The following is a 23,294-nucleotide window of genomic DNA, read 5'->3' as shown; positions in this document are numbered from 1 at the left end:
GGAATTAAGAAATTAGAAAAATAAATTGCACGAAATTCATTGTTATTGTCTCATTTAGATCTCTATACTAATCCTTGTGAACTTGAAGTTCAGAAAATAATTCATTTGCAAAATATAGCAAATCAATTACCATATGCATTTATAGGTGTAAAGAAAATAATTAAGTCACATATACTAGCTGCAAATGTTTCATCAAAAATTGATATCTCAACACAACAAGTTGTCACTAATAAGTCTGGATCACACTAAGTGTGGTAGACCAGTAAGTTCCAAAGATAAAAATCCTTGAAAATGAAAAATAATTAATAATGAAAAAGACTTGGTTGAAGATGTAAATACCCATGAAGAAATCCTCGACATGACTAATAAAGAAAGTGAAATACCTAAAGATATTAATGAGATTTCAATAAACTATGTCATGTTAGGAAAAAGATAGAATCGTACTAATGTAATTATTTACAACATTTTTTGTGTATAATATTGCTCTTGATATTATATCTGAAAATGAGGATCCTGAACCAAAATCTATCGAAGAATATCGACATAGAAAAGATTGGCTTCAGTGAAAATAAGCAATCGAGGCAAAATTAAACTCATTTCAAAACATCTGGTTTTTGGATCAGTAGTCTGAACACCAGAAGGTGTTAAACCTATGAGATACAAATGGGCATTTGTGAGGAAAAGAAATGAAAATAATGAGGTCACAAGATATAAAACAAGACTAGTTGCACAAGGTTTTTCACAAAGACCTAGTATTGATTTTGAGGAGACATATTCTCCCATGCGGATGCAATTACATTAAGATATTTAATTGACTTAACTGTGTATAAAAGTCTGGATATGCATCTTATGGATGTAGTCACAACATATTTATATGGATCTCTTGATAATAATATTTATATGTGAATCCCAGAAGAATTTAAGGTACCTGAAACATATACATCAAATTCTCGAAAATGGTATTCGATAAAGTTACAGAGATTACTATATAGATTGAAACAATTAGGACGGATGTGGTACAATCGCCTGAGTGGATATTTATTGAAATTTATTGAAAGAAGGTTATCAAAATAATCCAATATGTTCATGTGTTTTTATAAAGAAATCACAATTAGGATTTGCTATTATAACTGTATATATCGATGACTTGAATATAATTGGAACTCCTAAAGAGTTTTCAAAGGCAATGGAATATTTTAAAAAATAATTTGAGATGAAAGATCTCGGAAAAACAAAATTTTGCCTTGGTTTGCAAATTGAGCATTTAGCATATGGAATATTTATTCATCAGTCAACTTATACAAGAAAAATTTTAAAAAGATTTTATATGGACAAAGCACATCCATTAAATATTCTAATAGAAGTTTGTTCATTAGATATAAAGAAAAATATATTTCGACCTCGAGAAGGTAATGAAGAACTTCTTGTTCTTAAAGTACCATATCTTAGTCAATTGGTGCAATTATGTATCTTGTTAATAATACAAGACTAGATATTGCATTTTCAGTAAATTTATTAGCTAGATCTAGTTCTTCTCCTACAAAAAGACATTGGAACGGAATTAAGCGTATATTCCATTATTTTCAAGGAACAAACGATATGGGTTTGTTTTATTCAAATAAATAAAATTTTGATTTAGTTGGTTATGCAGATTCTAGATATTTATTTGATCCACACAAAGCTAGATCTCAAACAGATTATCTGTTCACATGTAGAGGAACTGCTATATCATGACAATCGGTGAAACAGACTATAACGGCCACTTCCTCAAATCATGTTGAAATTCTTGCAATTCACGAGGTTAGTCGAGAATGTGTATAGCTAAGGTCAATGACTCAGGACATTGGTGAAATGTGTGGCTTGTCTTCTAATAAAAATCTTCCAACAATATTAAACGAAGACAACATAGCTTGCATAGCCCAAATCAAAGGAGGATATACTAAAGGAGATAGAACAAAACATATTTCATCGAATCTTTTCTACACTCATGATCTTGAAGAAAATGGCGACATCACCATACAACAAATTTGTTCGAAGGATAATCTGGCAAACTTATTTACAAAGGCATTACCAATCGCAACTTTTGAAAAATTGGTGCACAACATTAGAATTTAGCAACTCAGAGATTTTAAGTGATGTTTTTATGAGGGAAGTAAATATATTGTATTCTTTTAGAAGTATATATTATATGAAACATGTTCCCTTTTTCCTTCACTAGGGTTTTTTCCCATTGGAGTTTTCCTAGTAAATTTTTAACAAGGCATATTTCATATATATATGGACATCTAAAAGGGAGTATTATGAATATTATAATAATAAATAGATGCTTATTGCTTAGTATCCCAAAATCCATGTGTCACCCTTTATGTTGTCCATATGCTTTGTAATTATACATGTTTGGTGTTCATGTAAGTCCACATCCTACTTGCCACTTTGCCTATAGATAGTGGCATTTGGTGGATCTTAGAATCACACACATTGGACAAATTCTATACAAATTGGAGAAAGTGGAGAAATTTGAGAATTTTCTCATTTCTTATTTTGCTATTTTATTTTATTTTATTTATTTATATATTATGTTTTGTTTATTTTAATATTTATATATTTTTTATTATATTACCTTTATTTTAATATTATATTTTATTATCATCCGTATTTCCATTGTGCTCTTCAAATTCATAACAATATAATCAAATAATGTATCATATGTTAAATGATAGTAAGTATATGGTAATATTAGAATTTTGATTGATTAATTAATTAATTTGTTTTTAGAATAAAATAAATTTTCTTTATTTACGGCAATACAACTTTTTTATTTTTAAACTTTCCCCATAAATCTTAGGAAATCTTAAAAGGCATTAAAAATTTGGAAAACTATATTAAAAAATAATGTGATATCTTCTTTATTATATGGTTTATAAAAAAAATATAAACAAAATAGAGAAGAGAGAAGAATAAACATAAGAACATAAGAGAAAGATAGATAATGGAGGAAAAAAGAAAGAGAGAACTTACATATTATGCTCAATTGAGATGTGTTTTCAAATGATCTCTACAACCTGTATTTATAGGGTTGTGAGAATAGTGGTTACAAAAATGAAACATAAAGAGGGGATAAATAATTATGGGATTAATTGGAGAGGTTAATGGATGAGTTTTAACCTATAGAGGTTATGCATGGACATCTACATAATTATCATATTTATAATACTTCCCCTTAGATGTCTATAGTAAATAGAATATATGTCTCGTTCAAGTCTTACTCAATGGGATAAAAACCTAATGAAAGAAAAAGAGTACATTATTCATATACTTTAATAACTATCTCATTAAAAACCTCTAAGAAAATCCAGTGGGAATCATAGTCAAGGAAAAAGAGTGCAACATGTTTACTCTCTCCCATGAAAACATCGCTTGATATTTTTGGTTCTCACATACAAGTGTTATGTGTTTAACTTCCCAAATGTTGTTGCAGGTAACACCTTCGTCAATAAGTCTCCCAAGTTGTCTTTTGAAGAAATTCGTTGAATAGTGATGTTAGTACTTTATACTTTATCATCTTCATATAAGAACACTATTGGCTAGCCTCGTACATCATCAAGATTTTAACATAATTTAAAATAGTTGTTATGATCTGCTTCATAAGCTACCATGATATAAAAAATCTTCTCTATGTACTAAGTAACCTGTTTAAGACTAGATCTTAAACAGGTTAGATAAGTAACTTGCATTTTCACAATCAACTAGATCACAATTAGATTTATGAGAATAAAATAAATCCATATAAACTAATTCTCAAATAAAAACATAACATATGTTTAACTCTATTCCAATATCTTTATTTGGAGGAATATTGTATTTATGCTATGACAGGTAGTGTATGAACTAGTAAAGATATAAGCACACTTATTTCTCAAAATTATGGTTCTTCAGGATCTAAAGTTTCTCATTATCTTTCTGGTATCAGATGATATAATTTTTTTTTCACACTAAGTGAATGAACCACCATGGTAATGTAACTGGTCTATATAAGATCGTTTATGTATAAATTGATGTAATTTTATTTGCTTTATGCTTTATTTGCAAGCTAAGACAAAATTTATCATCTCAATTTATTTTTTAGAAACTCTATTGTCTTTGAAATCTCTTCAGGAGTTTCTATTCAAATCATCAACACACACATATATAATGTATAGTAAATCTCATGTTGTGATTTCTTTATAAAAGCATATGAACAAATATGGTTATTTTTGTACCTTCATATCATCAAATATTTAATAAGATGATTACTTCATCATGAATGTTTTATAAAAATCTTTATGATATATATATATATCATTCTCTAATATTTTACTTATATGATTTTGGTACATTTAATCCTTCAGATATATATTATTAAGAGATTCATATAAATGCACAATAACTATATCCATAAGATGCATGTTAAGTTTTTCATGCACAGTTAGATAAATTAAATATCTCATAGTATTGTATCCCTCATAGGATAATATGTCTCCTCATGATCAATACCAGTTCTTTGCAAGAACTATTATGGAACTTGTCTCGCTTTATATATTGCAACTTCATTCTATTTGTTTTTCTTAGAAATACTCACTGGTATCCCATATATTTGACATTCTCTAATGCCTGAATTACTAGTTCTCACGATTTGGAAAATGAATTTATTTCTATTTAATTGTTTCTTTCCGCATCAGTCAATTCTTTCTATGTCGCGATATTTTTCAATATATCTGAGTATATAATACTCATTTTCATAAATAATATCATGAGCAATATTGTACGCAAAAATGTTGTCAACTTGTTTCGGTATGGTTTCATCTTTTTCTTGTCATAATATAATTTATTGAGATCTCTTTATTATCCTCATTTACTTAAAGATCCTTATGAGTGCTCATATTTAGGATTTCTTCGAGAATATCCCATATTCTCAAATGAGTCATTGATTAACTACTATTTTTTTAGGATCTTTATCTTTGGAACCCATTTGTCTATCACGCTTCAAGCGTGTTGCAGACTCATTGGTATTGATAACTTGTTACATTGGAATATAACTTGGTCACTTTCTTGCAACTGTAAATGTTCTGTAAATGCATCTAACATTGATTTGCAATATTTTACAAGTGAACTATCTTTTGAACTTTTAGTTCAAAGTCATTTGTCTGATGATCAAAATGAGACAATACTCATGTATTTTAGTCAATTTATTTTTCCAACTTTTCCATAATTCCTTTTCTTAATGTTGGAACATCTGTCTCATTAAATAACAATTAAACCGTGTAGTACATAAACCACCCATCAGGGTTTCAAAATAATTAGTCGATGTAAAATCAATTTCAACATAGATTTTTATTGCTTCATCATCTTAATTATTGTTGTGGAACAAATTAAACATTTATTGCATATCTTGCATATGAAATATATTTGGCTTCTGGCCATAAGCTCATTAGTCATTGGTCAAGCAAACACAATAACATGATCTCATAGAGATCTAGAAGTTTTTCTATTTGAACATAAGCTATAAGATCTTCAACACATATCCCAATCAATTATCAAATGTTTGGGATGCAAACTCACTAGCATTATCAAAACAAAATAATAAGTAAAACAAAATAATAAGTATATATGTGACCATCAACTAGATACGCCAACAAAAATAATAAAACCATGAATCTGTTCCAAAAGTAGAAAATGTTCATTTTCAATTTTAGTTGAGAGTTTGATAATTAATCCCTTAAGAACACGACACCGTGACAATTTATTAGATGGAAGAATCCTCTAATTCTTCAATGGATGTCAATTTATATTTTCAAAAATTATTTTCACTATTGACCCAAAATGGCTCATCATGTCAAAAGAAAATATATTTGGATCAATGAACTTTATGTTCATTGTTGCAATATTTCAACTCCGCAAATATGTGTTAATACAATTTAGAAGAAAAACATAACTTTTCTATATGCATTTCCCATAGAGGACAATAGATATAGTATATAAATACCATATATTATTCTTATTATCAATCTTTCTAGATGATATCTATTACAACGTCTACCTTCCAAATTTACTAAACTTCTCTTTGATTTACAAGAGAATAAAGTATATCAATTGTCAATTTTGCTCGTCTGATAAAATATTATTTTCTTTTCCAAAATCTTTAATCAAGTTTAAAGACTTAATATCATATTTAATTTTTCGCTTCAAGCATTTGAATTTGAAAAAACATAGGTATAATATGCAAAGATGTACTATATGCAAAACATAAATACTATTTATTCTTATTCTCTTCCTGAGATTTAAAAGAAATCCAAATATGTCATATACAAGTGGGTCAAATACAATAATCATCTCTTTAGGAGATTCTAAAAAACTTGTAACATCCAAATAATATCATATTTAGGCGTTAAAAAGATAAGTTATAATCTCTTCAAGAGATTCAAATAAATTATCAAGTTTTATTCCACACATCGTTTTTTTTTTTTTTCATTAATAAGGATTTTAATTTTTCAAAAAGACTCTTATTGTACAACAGGTACAAGATTATTGTGTCTTTTACATCTCATTTGAAAATTGAAATTTTCTTTCAAAACATTATATATGTGTGGTTTTAATAGAATAATTACTCCTTCCTTTATTAACATGATTCCGACCTCAATGATTAAATATTGGAACATTCACTTCAGGGAATGATATTATATTATGTGATCAAAATTCATTATTTTTCATAGAAACATTTGCTCGTATATTTTATTCAATCTCAAAAGATATTAGATAAATATTCATCACAATGTTTCAAACTTTCTTTCTCAAACTGCTAATACGATGGCATAACATGTTTGATATATACTTATTAGCTTATAAGCATTTATTAATTTAAAAATATGTGCAACTATAGGTGCATGACAAAAACAATGAACATAAATTGATTTATGCAGCTTCAAGTATATTAAATCAAAATTTTTTATAGCTTTAGAAAGAGTAATGAGCTATTATGTATCACTTTCAAATTTTGTCATAAAGGAATTCAATTATACATACATACATACTATATATATATAGCTAAAATATTTATCCATATGAGAATAATTTACATATTCAATAATTTACACATTCAACAATCAAATAAATTTCAATTCTAGCATAGCAAAAAAAATTGACTAATTCAACTCCAAGTTAGTTCTTAAGTAGAGATGTTTCCGGTCAGCTTAAATACTTCACCCTAGACAGAATAATTTGATGGAACACGAGACATACGCAGCGGAATAAGGATCTAATTACACTCTAATTGCTTTTAATTTTAAAAAAAAAACATGCAAAAAGTAGGAAAAACCAGTAAATTAAAAGGGATGTAATACAATCTTTGTAGCTCCCAAAACGCTTTTCCTTGTTGAATCTCGACCCGAACTCTTCCGGACCACCACTAGAGCTGACCTACTATCCTCTGGACTCAGAATCGGGTTGTGGGATCCGATGGATGAAGAACCCGAGAGAGAGAAAGAGATGGAAAAAAGAAATGGATTTTCTTTTTGGTGTGGATTTTCTTTTTTTCAGCCCAATTTTAAAAACTAAATTTGGCAAAATATCAAACCTTTTTAATCCAAATTCAAAAGCCCATATTTATAGAAAAGGGTCATGCAAAATTACATGAAACAACTTCATAAAAAAAAACCCAACACCTAGAATCCACTATCTAAGTAAGTGGGCTTAATGTCTCCACTATAAGCCAACACCTAGTCCACAATTTTGTTAGTAGAATTATCCAACAAAAGTTTGGATTTTTCCACTAACTTTAGTCAAAGAACAAAATAGTCATTTGGTCAAAGTCAAATTTTGATCGAAAAGTCCACATTTTGACTTTTTATGATTTTTTCTGTGTTGACTAATTTTGACCTCCCGAGCATGAATTTGCATTCATTTTCTCGAAACTCAAATCACATTTGAATATAAGGTTGGTCAAAGTTTGACTTTTCAAAGTCAAAAGTCAACTCTTTAACTTTTTATATCTTTGACCATTTCCATTATTTCCGAGCTTTCGAATATGAACGTATCCATATTCTTGACATTTAAATCACATTTAAATATTAAAGTTATATCTCTAAACTGAAAAACTGACCACTATATCTCATATACTTGTCGGTTTCTCTCTCTTCACCTAATTCGAACAATTCGAATTATTCTATCTTCTAAGTTTATTCCATAGGAGCTAGTAGGGGAACCTAATGGACCTATAGATCATGGGCTCCAACGATCCGAGATTAGCTGGCTAAACTCTTTAGACGAAGCTAATCAACATTTGTTAACTCACGGGTCATTCCACTATAGTCCCGTAGTTGCACTCCCCTCACTATAGATATATTTGTGTCCATATGATATAACCATGATTAGTAACCTAATCTTTCACAGGTTGTTTGTAATCTCGGCTGGGTCATAAAAACCGTTTACCCCCAAGACTACATCTTATTCCTTAAGTTCCACCGATCCTCTAATGAACAATTGGTTTAAGGTCCAACCTATAAACCGAACCCCTCTCGAGCCAAGGAGAGAGTGGGGCCCCTTGTTCAAGACCTGGATTCAGTACTAAAGGGAACAACCTATCTACTATCCCTATAACGGGTAGAAGTGAATTCCATCTTGCACCCTATATTCCCAGCTATCCACTTGATCTTACCCCTGAAATAGGAGGCTTATTGGGCCAACGATAATGAGCTGTCCTCACCTATGCAGATTTAAGGATAATTCCGAGTGAACAGGAGTTCATAGTTAGCTCGGGATTAAAATTAAGTTACCTAGGTCATCAATTAACAAAATAGTCAATTTTATACATAAAACGGCATTTAGAACTTAAAAAGTGACTATTTCATGGTTAAACTCTTTACATAGGATGCCTCCACTTTCATGTCTCCACATGAACAATTTAGGATCACATCGTACTAATTACAAAATGGGCTGCATCCATAGTGTATCCAGAATAAGGCGCCCAACCTTATTCATATACTATAGACCATTTGGCTATATATTTGAACTTGATCCACATTTATGTCACTACATAAAATTCAAACTACATTAAATAGGCTCAGAACCTTAGTTTATTGGATTTAAGATTACAATTTCAATAACAATTTTATCGAAAAACAAAACATAATATGTTTATTAATTTACAAACTACAAGTTTTAGGACATAAAATCCAACATAATTCTTAGATAGAGTTCTCATAGCCAATTTTTATTTCAAATTTATTGATCTTTTAATTAAGAGTTAATTAATATATTAATGAATCTAAGTGGATTATTATTCTTATTAAAACAAATTCACTCTAAGATATAATATTTAATATCTTGAATCTTTGCAAAGATTGTTATTTGAATATTTATTCCCATATTTGAAAGATATAATAATATTATTGGAAGATAATCTTAATAAATAAAAGATAAAATTATTATAAAAAAACTCAAATCTCATCTAGAAATATAACCCAATTAAGAAAACAAATATTCTAATTTAATTTTTCATATATAACCATTATATTCAAAGATATAGGAATATATGTAAATTGATTCGAAAAGCATTCCAATCAAATCTTTCTTAATAAGAATTATATTTAAAAATAAGATGTATGATTGGCCGTCTATGATAAATTTTAATCTAAATGACATATTTTATACAACAATTTTAAACATACACATAAAACTATATAGCATATTTGACATATCCATATAAAATTTAACTAAAAATTTAAAGTCAAGAAATATTTGATTTTCAATATTCTTTCTATTTTGGATCACTCAAAATAATGTTATTTGAGTTTCTCGAATCTAAATTTTATTATCAATGGTTTAACTTTTATCCATAACTCATGAAATACTCTATCATCAACACAAAAAGATTGTGATAAAGACCTATACATATATACACCGTGTGTAAATTTTCGGATAGTGGGGCTTAGAGTCCAACAAATATATGTCTAAACAAATTCATTAGGCTTGAGAAACTTGGAGATAATTCACTTAAATACAAAGTAATTAATAGTTCTAAAAGATTTTTCTTTAATTTTATAATAAGCCAACAAAGAATCAAAGTCCTAAATTAGTCAACAAAGGATGTAAACCCAAATTACAAATAAGGCTAAAAAAAACTCATAAATGTTTCCAGCCACTATTGAAGATTTTAGTTTTAATGTGCACATAAAACTTTGTATGAGCTTTACAATTTGATTAGATCAAATGTAAAATCTAATATTAAATAAATCAATTTTCAAACACATAAATCACATATATGATTAAAATAAAGTAGTGGCCTTCTTTGAACTTTAATTTTAAATACCTTGAAAATATGTAGATAATTCAAGTGGGTTTTTAATGTTCTTGGTGTTTTGGTGAACCAACTCCAATCTCTCTACAAACATTATAGTGGTAGAAACTTATGCGTTATAAAATACAGAGGGGAAAAGAACAAACATAAGAACATAAGAGAAAAATAGATGATGGAGGAAGAAAGAAAGAGAGAACATACGGATTGTGCTCAATTGAGGTGTGTTTTCAAATGATCTCTACAATCGTTGTGAAAATGGTGGTTACAAGAATGAAACATAAAGAGGGGACAAAATAATTATGGGGATTAATTAGAGAGATTAATGGATGAAAATCCATGGAAGTTATGTATGGACATCTACGTAATTATCATATTTATAATATTTTACTTTTTTTTTTTCTTTTCAAAACTGAATGTGTAAAAATCCAAAACCATGGCTCCATCTTCCACACAATTATAACCGAAAAGTGTTACTTTTTGTGTACAATTTCAAGTTCACAAGATTGTCAATATTGGATGAAGACGTAAATTATTTTATTTTTCTTTTTTTCATTTCAATTCATACTGGTGGAAAAGGATATACATATATTTGGAAATTTTACCCTTTTGTCCTAGATTTTGACTTTAGTTTCTATTTCGTTCGATTTTAAAATGTTACATATTTAGTTTTGAAGTTTTAAATTTTGTTTAATCTAGTCCCTAGGTTTTAAAATGTTATAATTTTACTAATGAGATTCGAGTTTTATTTCAACTTCAGTTTTTCATTAAGTACTCACTTTCGATCATTGATGTTAATTTCTATTAATTAATTAAAAATAATTATAGAGTGAAATTTTAAATTTAATTTTAAAAGTAATAAAAGAGTGAAACTTAATTAATTATAATTATTTTAACATTTTTTTAATTTATTAATCCAAGAGACGAAAAGTGGGTATTTAGTAATCGAGAATAAAGGTGTAAATGTTGAAACACGGGAACTAAATTGAAGCAAAACTCAAATGTTAAGAGTAAAATTGTAGCATTTTGAAATCTAGAGACTAAATTGAAATTAAACTCAAAATCTAAAGACTAAATGTGTAACATTTTAAAACTTAAAGACTAAGTAAAAACTAGACCCAAAATCTTCTATATTTTTAATTTCATGTTGAATTACATAATAATTATTTAACAATTTATGATGAATATAGATTACTATTAATTATTTAAGCACTTTATCCTTCTCTTAATTATTCAATAATTTCGATTCTTTGCAAATATATTTTCATATAAAATTATAATTTTAACTTTAATACGACTACTCACTCTCTAGCCCGTCGAAGTCATTTCCAAATTTCGTATAATAGATTTAGTACTCTTTTAACATTTTGGAGTGAGTATTGTCTCACTAATTGTCATTCAACGTTTTCTAAATCCTTAATGCTTATATTTTATTTCTCGTGAAGAGTACAATTTCAGGATGTATTTAGAATATATTTTTAAATTTTTAATTTAAAAAATAAGTTATGTTAGGGAAAAAAAAATGGAGTGTTTGACAATCACTTAAAATAGCTTAAATAAAAATTGAAGTGTTTGACAACCACTTAAAATTGAAGTGTATTTTAAACCGTTTTGATAAAAAAAAAATGTTTAAATAAAAATGAGTTTTAAAAAAATATTTTTTTTTTTTCTTAAGTGAATCCAAACCCACTCTAAGTACGTCAATTAAAATTGTTTTAGAAAATTGGCTAACTTTGCATAGGATGTGTACACTACACACATTCCATTGTTTAAGGCAACAAAGTCAAGTTGTTTATCACACCTAAAACACTAGTTAACTACATACTTAGGTGTTCGAGTTTCACTATTTATATTAAGAGTGTGCATCGGTCGGTCGGTATCATTTTAGAAAGAAACCAACACTGAAAGTCAACAAAAAAATGTTGCAAAATCCAATCAATAGTCGATTGATTTTGTGATTTTTTTTTTCTTCAAGCAAAGCCAAAGTGAATGAAAAGGAAAGATTAATGGATAAAATTTTATGGTTAGGTTAACATAATTTTCAACTTTTTTACATTTAAATCAATCATTTCTTAATGAAAAAATTTTAATCAATCATGTGGTGAGTTTGGAAATTAGACAATATAAAAAAGAAAATAATAAAGGGATAACATCAGACAAGACCTTAATAAAAATCCTATATTTCACTTTTGTCCAACCTTTCTATTGTTTTAAAAAATATCCAAATGACTTCTTAATTATACAAAAATTAGAGTCAATTTACCTTTTTTGTCCTCAACCCATAATTAGTTTAAATACTACTTTGGTCCCTATACTTTTAGTTTTTGTTCATTTTAGTCCTTGTATTTTTAAATATTCATTTTGGTCCCTATACTTTCAATTTTGGTTCATTTTGGTCCTTGTACTTTCAACTTTTGTTTATATTGATTCTTGAACTTTAAAAAAGTAATCATTTTGATCCCCTAAAAATGAAATAAAAATAGAAATGAATGGACTAAAATGGACACTTTTTGAAAGTATAGGAACTAAAATGAATATTTTGAAAGTACATGGACCAAAATGAACCAAAATTAAAAATATAGGAACTAAAATGAATATTTTAAAAATATATGGATCAAAATGAACAAACACTAAAAGCACAGGGACCAAAATAGTATTTAAAGGAAACTAAAAAATTTCCTTAATTAATGTGTTTTTTTATTAATCAAAAAAAAATTTCAAAACCCTCATTCTCTCCGTATCCCTTTGTTCTCTCTATCCCTCCCTCATTCTCTCCACTTTCACAGCAGCCCATCAGCAACCAAACTGGTGAGTGGATCACCGACGACCATACTGGACGACGAACGGTGGACTCGCAACAGAGCTGGACATCAAACGAAAAACTCGGACGACGAATGACAATGCGCAACTTGACTGGACAACAGAAGATGAGTGACTCGGCTTGACGACATACTTTGACAGTGCGCGACTTGGCTGGATGGCGAACGATGAGCGACATGGCTTGACGACAGATGGATAGTGCAACCCAGGCGACGGTGGACATGCAATGGACGATCAAATGGTGGAAGATGGGCATGGACAACGAACGATTGAACAGCGACAGAGATGAAGATAATATACGTATATGCACGTGCATGTACCCAAGTATATATATATTTTATGATTTATGTTGAAGATTGAGTCAATCTAAGATTTATATATTGTGGTAGATATTTTCGTTTATGTTCGTCTACTTTGAATTTATGATATATATTGTGATATAAATGAAATTTATGATATATACTTTCATTTATATTGAACATTAAGTATCAAAACTTTTCAATGTTACAACCATATATTTGTTAGAATATTTGCAAATATATAATACAGGTATATTTAAAAATAACCATGAATCCACCAATACATATCAAATATATTTACCAGTATATTTTATATATTGGTTATAACATTTTCAAAAATCTAATAGAGTGTTCAAAGTTATATTTAAAAATAACATGAATCCACTCGTAAAACCAGTTGTTTGATCCGTGAAATACGTTAAATGAAAAATAAAATTATATTAAATGCATTTTCTCTTTTCAATCAAAAATAGAAAGAAAATCCCAAATAATTAATACTATATAATAAATGTATTTTTTCTCTCCAACATTAAGGATGCTTTGTAAATATGGGAACAAAATTTCCAATGCATCTTCTCTCTACAGTCGCCCACCATAAGGGTATTTTTGTCCAAAAATTTCATTAAATCCTATATATGAAAATATTAAAAAAAAAATTAAACAATTATGAAAATGAGTTTTGAAAATGAATTAAATCTTTAATAATCCCAATAATAAATCAATACTAAGGCAATAGACTTGGACTTGAATTGATGGTAGTGAACTTGTTTTTATACTTATTTTTAAAAAATAATACTAATAACTAATATATATATCAATCGGTCGATTTTCCTTTTTTTTATATACAAAAATCAAAAACCAACTTAGTCCTAATCTTGACTGACCAATCTTAATTCGATTAATTTTAATCGATCGGATCGATTTTTAATACCTCTGTGTACGCTCTTAGTTTATATAGCTTTTATCTGTCGCTTGGGGCTTGTGCCTTGTGCCCTAATGACAATATTAGAGGTAGATATGTGAAGGTGGTCAGGCAATAGGAACAATTAGTTCTATTCGATTATTATCTTTCTTTCGCAAAAGGAATTTCGAGCCCAATACGCTCGGCTTACCGTTCAAGGTCTCCTCAAGTCCAGTCTTCTCTTTGGGGGCTGGGGCTCGTCCAAGGTTTGACCCACAATAAGTACTATTCCTATGATGTTATAAGACTCCAATGATCTTTATGTGTTGGTCAAATATCACCAATTATATCTTCACAACAATGAATAATTATTATATTCAATACGTGACAGACCTGTCCATCCAAATTTAAGGTTGAGTAAACATTTAAATAATAATAATAATAAAGTTAGGCATTATCGCTTTTTAGGCTCAAAACTCCTCCATTAACCAACCCAAATTCTAAGTTATTGGCTTCAATCTCTTTAAAAACATGAAACAAATTCTTATCTCCTTTTCCACACACAACTCATTTCCCTTTTTTCTCTCCACTTAAGTTCAAATAACCAATCTACATATTTTACTACTTATAAACCTACAAACAAAGAAACATTATCTAAGATAAATTTGGTTTAGAATCCACCAAAGACTGATGTAAAAATCGACCAATAAAAAAAACTAATTAGAGAGAACATATTCAAATCGTGGTAGTCAACTACTTATAATATAATATATATCTTACAAGTAACCTAACAACCAAACATAATAAAGTCAGACAATTGTATCGTGAGAATTTTCGAGATATGCAAGGGCTGGCTCGAGCACATATGTGCATTTAAAATAAAAAGAATAGTTTAGAAGAACTATGTAATAGTATTAGAGAAACCAATAAAATAAAAAGGAACAGTTATGTGGGCTATAGGATTATTGAAGTTTCCTTGGAGAATCAGACAAGGCAGTGAGTGATTATGATTTATGACCCATTTCCAATCTACTTCTGGTAAATAACTGATTTCAAAACCAAATATATATATTGAAGAGAATGGCAGTTGAATTGAGTGACCCACCCCTTGAATTATGTCATTTGCTTATAAATTAATTGAAAACAGAAGTGCTTCTCTGCTTCTGCTATACAATCACCACCACCCTGAAAGCCATTTCTTACCTATTTGTCTATTGCGATCCTATCCATTATTCACTTCCCCAACCATTCATCTTAATCCTTCAAGATTTACTCGAGGTTATTCAATCCATTTAGTTTGGATTATTTTTCTTCGCATTTCTATAAATAATCCAGTGGTTTGATGTATCAAACTTGAAATCCAAAGGAAAGTCAAATGTTTAATTTTGAATTTAATAGCTTATGATAGAGATATAGCATCAAACATTTAAGCCTTACTCTTCCAAAGTAGACAACAATTTGGTTCCATTACACACTACTTTTTTTTTTTTTTTTTTTGTTGCATATTTAGTCAATATTATCAAGATTATTTGGAGATTCAATTCAATTTATTTGAACGTGAATGATAATTTTAACATACCCTCCAAGTCTTGATGACATTACAACAAATACCACTCATTCTTTTTGTATCTACATTTGCAACTAATCCCTAAACTTTAAAGTTTGTTTCTATTTGGTATCTGAACTTTGAAATATCTAATAGATCTCTAAACTTTCAATGTTGTGTTGAATGGACTACTAACAAACTCGAATTTTTTAAATATTTTTTGATTTATTAAATATGAATTTAAATTCATGTGTTAAGTAACCCCTAAACTTCAAATTTTGTGCATAGTAAATTTTAAAATTTTCAAAAGCTTATGGACTAAATTTTTAATTTAAAAAATTCAAGGACCAAATAGACTAAATACTAAATTTGTAACCTAACAAAAAAAATATATGGGAACCAACACTAACATTTTTCCACTGTCTCAATTATTTAAAGGAAGAAGTAAGACCAATGTAATCACAATTAGACTATGGGAAAAAAATGAACCTTTTCAATTAAAGAATATATTTCACATTAGAAATGAGCCTTCCATAATAACTGAGAAAAAAGCAAAAATGAATGATAACATGAAAGAGGCTAAAGGTGAACCTTTAATTATATGGAGAAATACTAAAAGGTCTCCATTATTACTTCTCATAGATATACACAACACACAAGGGTTGGGGAAAAAATTTATAAAAAAAAAATGAAAAACAGAAACTTTATGTAACATGTAAGATATATAAAAAGAAATGGTGGATCTGATTCTAGTTTCATCTGAAAATCCTTTGGTATGAAGACTTGTTTAACTCATCACCTAACTAAGAAAAAACGACATGGCAACAACACAGGGAGCTTATTCAGCCATTAAACCCATTTGGGGCTTCTCTTTATAAGGCTGAGTTGCATGACCATCGTTCTCACTCATCACCCTTATTTCTCACAAATCAAAATAACTCAGAAACACAAAAGGAAAGAAAAGATACCAATGGAGTCTTGGTGGGTTCGAGCTTTTGTCTTGTTGGCATTTTGCTGCCTTCTTCCTGGTTTGGCAGAGTCCACAGTTCGCCATTACAAATTCAATGTGAGTTTCTTTAACTTTCTCTGTAAGAATGTTAGTATAATATTTTTATTAAAGAAAAACAAAAACAAAACAAAACAAGGGATTTCCAATGTGCCATTGGGTATTGGTTTTGGGTTATAGTATGATTTTGGTGTCCCTTTCCTTAGAAAGAGAGCTTTTGAATGACCTATTTCTGTTATGGCTTGGACCCCACAATCTTGGTTTGGTTTGATTTTCATGAGTGATATCGAGCTATATTCGGTGGCAGGTGGTGTTGAGGAAAGCAACAAGACTTTGCTCAAGCAAGCCCATCGTCACTGTCAATGGACAGTTCCCTGGACCAACCATTTATGCTAGGGAGGGCGACAATGTGCTTGTCAAAGTCGTCAACCATGTCAAATATAACCTTTCCATTCACTGGTAAATCCCCACAAAAAAATCAAATTCTATGTAAATTTAAGGTATTTCAGAACTTACAATCTTATGAGTGTATGGCGTGGTGGTAGGCATGGAATCAGGCAACTCCGAACAGGCTGGGCTGATGGTCCGGCATACATTACGCAATGTCCAATCCAGCCGGGGCAAAACTATGTCTATAACTTCACCATCACCGGCCAAAGAGGCACACTCTTCTGGCATGCTCATATTCTCTGGCTGAGATCCACTGTCCATGGTGCCATCGTCATCTTGCCGAAGCTTGGTGTGCCTTATCCATTCCCTACACCCAACAAAGAAACTGTCCTTGTGCTTGGTATGAGCCTCAAAAGTTCACTTATTCTCCTTTCCCTCCTTTCCGCTCCACAAAATGGAGATGATTTTGACTTGCTTTTGTGAATGAATGGTAATTTGAATTGTATAGGTGAGTGGTGGAAATCAGACACCGAAGCTGTGATCAACGAAGCTCTTAAGTCAGGATTAGCACCAAATGTCTCTGATTCTCACACCATCAACGGCCTCCCCGGATCCATATCAAATTGCCCTTCACAAAGTAATTCAATTAAGAAATCTTACCTTTTGGAAAGCAATACAAAATTTGAACTGTTCTAATGGGTCGTCTAATTTTCTTCTTTTGGTAATTAGGGGGCTTCACATTACCCGTTCAAAGAGGGAAGACCTATTTACTACGCATAATCAATGCTGCACTGAATGAAGAACTGTTTTTCAAAGTTGCGGGCCACAAGTTAACAGTTGTAGAAGTCGACGCCACATATGTCAAACCATTCAAAACAGACACAGTTCTAATTGCTCCAGGCCAGACCACCAACGTCCTCCTAACCGCCAATCAAAACTCCGGAAAATACATGGTGGCTGTCTCTCCATTCATGGACGCTCCAGTCGCGGTCGATAACAAGACTGCCACAGCCACCGTGCACTACACCGGCACATTGGCCACATCCCTCACAACAAGCACCAACCCCCCTCCCCAAAACGCAACCCAAATTGCCAACACCTTCACAAACTCCCTTAGAAGTTTGAACTCCAAAAAATACCCTGCCAATGTCCCATTGACAATAGACCACCACCTCTTCTTCACCGTTGGACTTGGAATTAACCCATGCCCCACTTGCAAGGCCGCCAATGGAAGCAGAGTAGTAGCCAGTATCAACAACGTAACTTTTGTAATGCCCACCACCGCTCTCCTACAAGCACATTTCTTCAAAACCAAAGGTGTTTTCACCACAGATTTCCCTGGAAACCCCCCTCACAAATTCAACTATTCAGGACCCGGACCTAAAAATTTGCAGACTACAAGTGGAACTAAGCTCTACAAACTACAATATAACTCAACGGTGGAACTAGTTCTACAAGATACAGGAATCATAACCCCAGAAAACCACCCCATTCATCTCCACGGATTCAATTTCTTCGAGGTCGGGCGAGGGATCGGCAATTTCAACCCCAAAACCGACCCTAAGAAATTCAATCTCGTGGATCCAGTAGAGAGGAACACAATCGGAGTTCCGTCCGGTGGATGGACGGCGATAAGATTTCGTGCAGACAATCCAGGTAAAAGAGATTTCGATTCCTCTTTCGATTATTTGTTCAAAATCTTAAACCATTGCAATGAAATTATACGAATCAAATTGGAAAATCAAAACTGAAATTGAAAAATGAGCTATGATTTCACCTTTTCAGGAGTGTGGTTTATGCATTGCCATTTGGAAATTCATACAACTTGGGGATTGAAGATGGCGTTCTTGGTGGAAAATGGCAAAGGCCCCAAACAATCGCTTCTGCCGCCGCCGAGCGACCTCCCAAAATGTTAATCCACAGGAACAATAATAATAATAATAAAACAAATCGAAATTTTGTTTTTATATTCAATTATGTAAAAATTGAGCCTTTTATAGTTTATATATTATATATTATACATACTACACTAAATCCATATCATGATTGTATCAATTTTTTCACCTTCATGTTTCTTTTTCTTTTTCATTTTTTTTTTTTTTTTGTTATCAATGAATTTTTTTTGTATTGTTTTGCAATTTCTTTTCTTGAGAAAGTAATCCAATTATATTATTAATCATTCTATCCTATTCATAATATGATTCTCGATGGAGAAAATCTTGATATTAAAAGGTGTTAATAAAATAATTGAAATATTTGTTGAATCGTTGACACATTCCATCTGTAATTTTTTTGTGACATATCTCCCTCCAAAATATGAATTATACTAATTATTTCTTGATTTAAGGGTTAAATAAGAAAATTAGTTAATATATTTTTTTTAGATTTAATTTTAATTAGGTCCCTATAATTTGAAATGTTTTAATTAAATCTCTTGCTTTTAATTTGGCGTGTATAATTTTTAAAGTTTCGATTTAATTTTTATACTTTTAAGTCTATCTGTATTTCGTTTTCTTTCTTTCAATTTTTTCAATGATATATATAACTCTTGACGCATAAAAATGAAGTCAAATCTTCTAACATTATAGATAAGATATCTTCAAGGTGAGATTAGGATGGCTTCCCCGTCCTATTCCCATGTTGCATCTCATTTTTCGTTCCTATGAAACTTTCATTTAATCTTATAGTAGCGTATTTCTTGAGAGAATTATCTTCAATCAGTATTTCGTAAAAAAAGGTTAATTAAACTAAATAAAATCTATTGAAAATTTTTAATTATAAATTTAACCAATTAAACTAAATAAGAACTTTTATTTAAATATTGTAATTTGAAAAAGTATTTAGAAAAATAAGGTACTTTAAAAAATATTTAGAAATTTATGGTAGTTTTAAAATTTCTAGGTGGAGAAAAAAAATTAAAAAAGAAAAAAAAAACTTATCAATGGTTGAAATCTCAATATAGAGGAAAATGAGGCAACCTAAATAAATATCAAAAAATTATTGATTGTTCAAAACTTGACCTACATAGGTCGAGATTTCAACCCTCGACAACCATCTCGACCTGTCACTTCAGTGTCTGGTGGCAACTTTATGAATTTTGCTCGTGGGTCAGTTTTGAACACTCGACCTATAGTTTTAAAACTTCCTCTCCACCCTTTTTTCATATCACAAATTTTTTGTTTGCTCTCTGGCATTCTTCGTGCTCTCTTTCCCTTTGCGTTTCTTATTGTCGTTCTCTTCTTCTATTTCTCTGTGCCTTACTCTTTTCTTCTATTTTGTGTGGATCCTTTCTCCCTACACTTCACCCTTATCTGATCACAAACTATACAGGTTGAATTTACTCGACTAGATTTCTATTTTTTAAGAATAATTATAAATTTTGTTTATGTTCTTATATTATTATTTCTTTTTTTATATAGTTTTTATTGTTGTTCGAGAAACAAATATTCAAAAAAATGTATACGTTTGATCAATTAAATTACTATATTTTTATTAAAACTATAAGTTATAGGTTATATTATTTTAGTTTTTTGTAGTTGTTGTTGCCGGATAACAAATAACAAAAAAAAAAAAAATGAACGTTGTCACTCTGGAAGAAAAGAACTACTATTAAATTTGGGAGTTGAACTTTAACTTTTATTTATTACTAATTTTTTGTTTTTAATATTTATTTATGCTAAATATATCATTTTAATTCCTTATATATTGATATTGATAATTTTTTTAATATTAGTTATATATTGATATTACGCTGAATTGAATAATATTTTAGATTTATCATGTTTATGTTAGTCTACCGTGTTAACGTTAGTCTATCATGTTAATATTTTAGATCTATCATGTTAGTCTCGATTCAATAATAGTTTTTTAATAGTCTGAATTTACTAATATTGATATAATAATGTTAGTAGTTTTATTTATTTATATATATTATGTTAGATCTACCATATTAATGTTTTTTTTTTACATTTTAAATAATGTTAGTGTCAAGGGTTTTTAGGGTTTATTGTTATCTTTGAAAACATTAGATTTTAGGCATTATATTTTGTTACCATATGTTTTTTTCTAATTCTAGTTTTCTCCACATTTTTTTCTATTGTTTTTTAATAGAAAAAGAAGTAATCTTGCTTATTTGTCATTTTTTACATGATATTCTATTTTTAGTTCAAAAGTTTAGTATTTTGTTTGATTTTAATAAAAAAGTTACTAATTTAATGATTTTTTATATTTTTTTTATACTATTTGGTTTTTTTTTTTTTTTATTTAACTTTGATGTTTATAGTTTAAAAGGTTTAGTTTATAGTTTAACACAAAATTATTAACTTGAGTGATTTGTTATATATAATTCTTGTGAACTTTGATATTTATAGTTTAAAACTTTAGTATTTTTAGTTTAATACAAAATTATTGTGATTTTTAATATATTTCTTATGATTTTGATTTTTTTAGTATTAACTTTGAAAAAATAGTTTTCAAAAGTTTAGTATTAATTTGAAGTTTAAAGTTTTTTAAGTATAAAAAGGTTTGTATTCGATTTTTTTAGTTTTTAATAATTTTGATGTTCAAACTAAGTTGTTTTTTAATATTTTTGTTTTTTTTTTTTGTCGTATTTAAGTTTGATAATTAGTAATGTATTGTTTGTCTTTTTTATTTTAGAAAACGACGGACAAATATTTGGGATTTATGTTTTTACAAATGGTAATGTGATTGATGGTGTCGATGGGGTTGATTATTACCAACCACGTGGTTTAGCATAAATGTGAGCAGTGGATTTGTTTTTGAACAATTCATTGAAATGCTAAGGATATCACTTGGTGTAGATATGAGAGAAAATCAGTTAGAAATAATATATAGACATCCTAATCTAACACTGTCAGATCAGTAAGTTTTATGTCATTCCCTATTCGTGATGAACAAGTAATGAACTTGATGTTCTCAATCGTGATGACACTCCTGAATTTAGTGCATTTATATGTTAATGTGAGTGGAGGTAGAGTTGGATATAAATTTGAATGCACCCTTTAGTCAATTTGAAGATCTGACTCAATGTATTGACTTTGATCCGGAATCAGTTGCGCCACCCTATGAATTTAAAGAGTTGGATTTTGATGGTCGTGAACATGAGTTACCTTCAAATACATTCAACAATTTGACTATGAATATAATAGATAACATTCAAGAACACGACCCAATTGTAGCCTTTGTGGATGTTGACAATACCCAGTTGTATAAGGGGGTGGTTTGTCAAGACAAAGAAATGCTACAATAGACGGTCAAATGTTTTGCTATTAAGTGTCACGCACCATGTGAGGTTGTGGAATCGACATTGACGATTTAGGCAATTCGGTGTAAAAAGTGGGAAGAATGTTTCAAATAGAGACTCGTGCAATAAATAAAATGTCGCATTACTTGTTTGAGATCACTAAGTATGTTTATCAACATACATGTTTTTACTCATAACTTAGTCAAAGTCATGTGCAGTTAGATTCATCGATGATTGCACTAGAGTTTTGTGATGTTGTAAGAGAAAAACCATCTATCAGCATGGCATAACTACAATCTGACATAAAAACAAAACTTGGATATCATGTTCCTTACCATAGGGTGTGGGAGGGAAAAAGAAAGGTGTTGGCTAGAGTGTTTGGTAATTGGGACGAGTCATATAAATTGTTACCTATGTAACTTCAATCCAGCAAATGGTTGGATGGGACCAAAATGTCATCATCAATTATGCTTACGATATATCATCAACAACTTTAATAAAAAAAATGTAAATTTAACACATCAAAGAATTATGTTTAATAAAGCCATTAAGGACATCAAAGGAATAAATCGGAGTCGTCTGAGTTTTTTTAACAATATTGGTATTGAGCAATGGACTCAAGCACACTTAGGAGGGTTTAGGTACGAGATGACAAAAAATCTATCAGAGTGCATAAATGGCGTCCTCAAATGAGTTCAAATATCGCTGATAAATGCTTTTGCTCAAGCAACATTCTTCAAGT

General features: G+C 29.7%; 1 protein-coding gene across 1 annotated transcript; it reads left to right on the top strand.

The window, feature by feature from the left end:
* Positions 1–16,489: 16,489 nt before the first annotated feature.
* On the top strand, positions 16,490–19,455 carry LOC120090525 (laccase-4-like). Its single transcript, XM_039048245.1, has 6 exons — positions 16,490–16,959; positions 17,207–17,358; positions 17,445–17,689; positions 17,798–17,926; positions 18,019–18,945; positions 19,075–19,455. Exons 1-6 carry the CDS (start codon positions 16,783–16,785, stop codon positions 19,203–19,205), a joined length of 1,761 nt encoding a protein of 586 aa, XP_038904173.1. The 5' UTR covers positions 16,490–16,782; the 3' UTR covers positions 19,206–19,455.
* Positions 19,456–23,294: the final 3,839 nt, after the last annotated feature.

The sequence above is a fragment of the Benincasa hispida genome, chromosome 11, assembly GCF_009727055.1.
Source record: "Benincasa hispida cultivar B227 chromosome 11, ASM972705v1, whole genome shotgun sequence".
Lineage (NCBI taxonomy): Eukaryota > Viridiplantae > Streptophyta > Magnoliopsida > Cucurbitales > Cucurbitaceae > Benincasa > Benincasa hispida.
Note: the sequence above shows the minus strand (reverse complement) of the source record. Positions and strands in the feature narration are given on the sequence as shown.

Coding starts and splice junctions, on each gene's coding strand:
- LOC120090525 (XM_039048245.1), top strand. CDS start 16,783: ATGACCATCGTTCTCACTCATCACCCTTATTTCTCACAAATCAAAATA. Junction 17,359..17,444: donor TATAACCTTTCCATTCACTG/GTAAATCCCCAC, acceptor GCGTGGTGGTAG/GCATGGAATCAGGCAACTCC. Junction 17,927..18,018: donor ATCAAATTGCCCTTCACAAA/GTAATTCAATTA, acceptor TTTGGTAATTAG/GGGGCTTCACATTACCCGTT.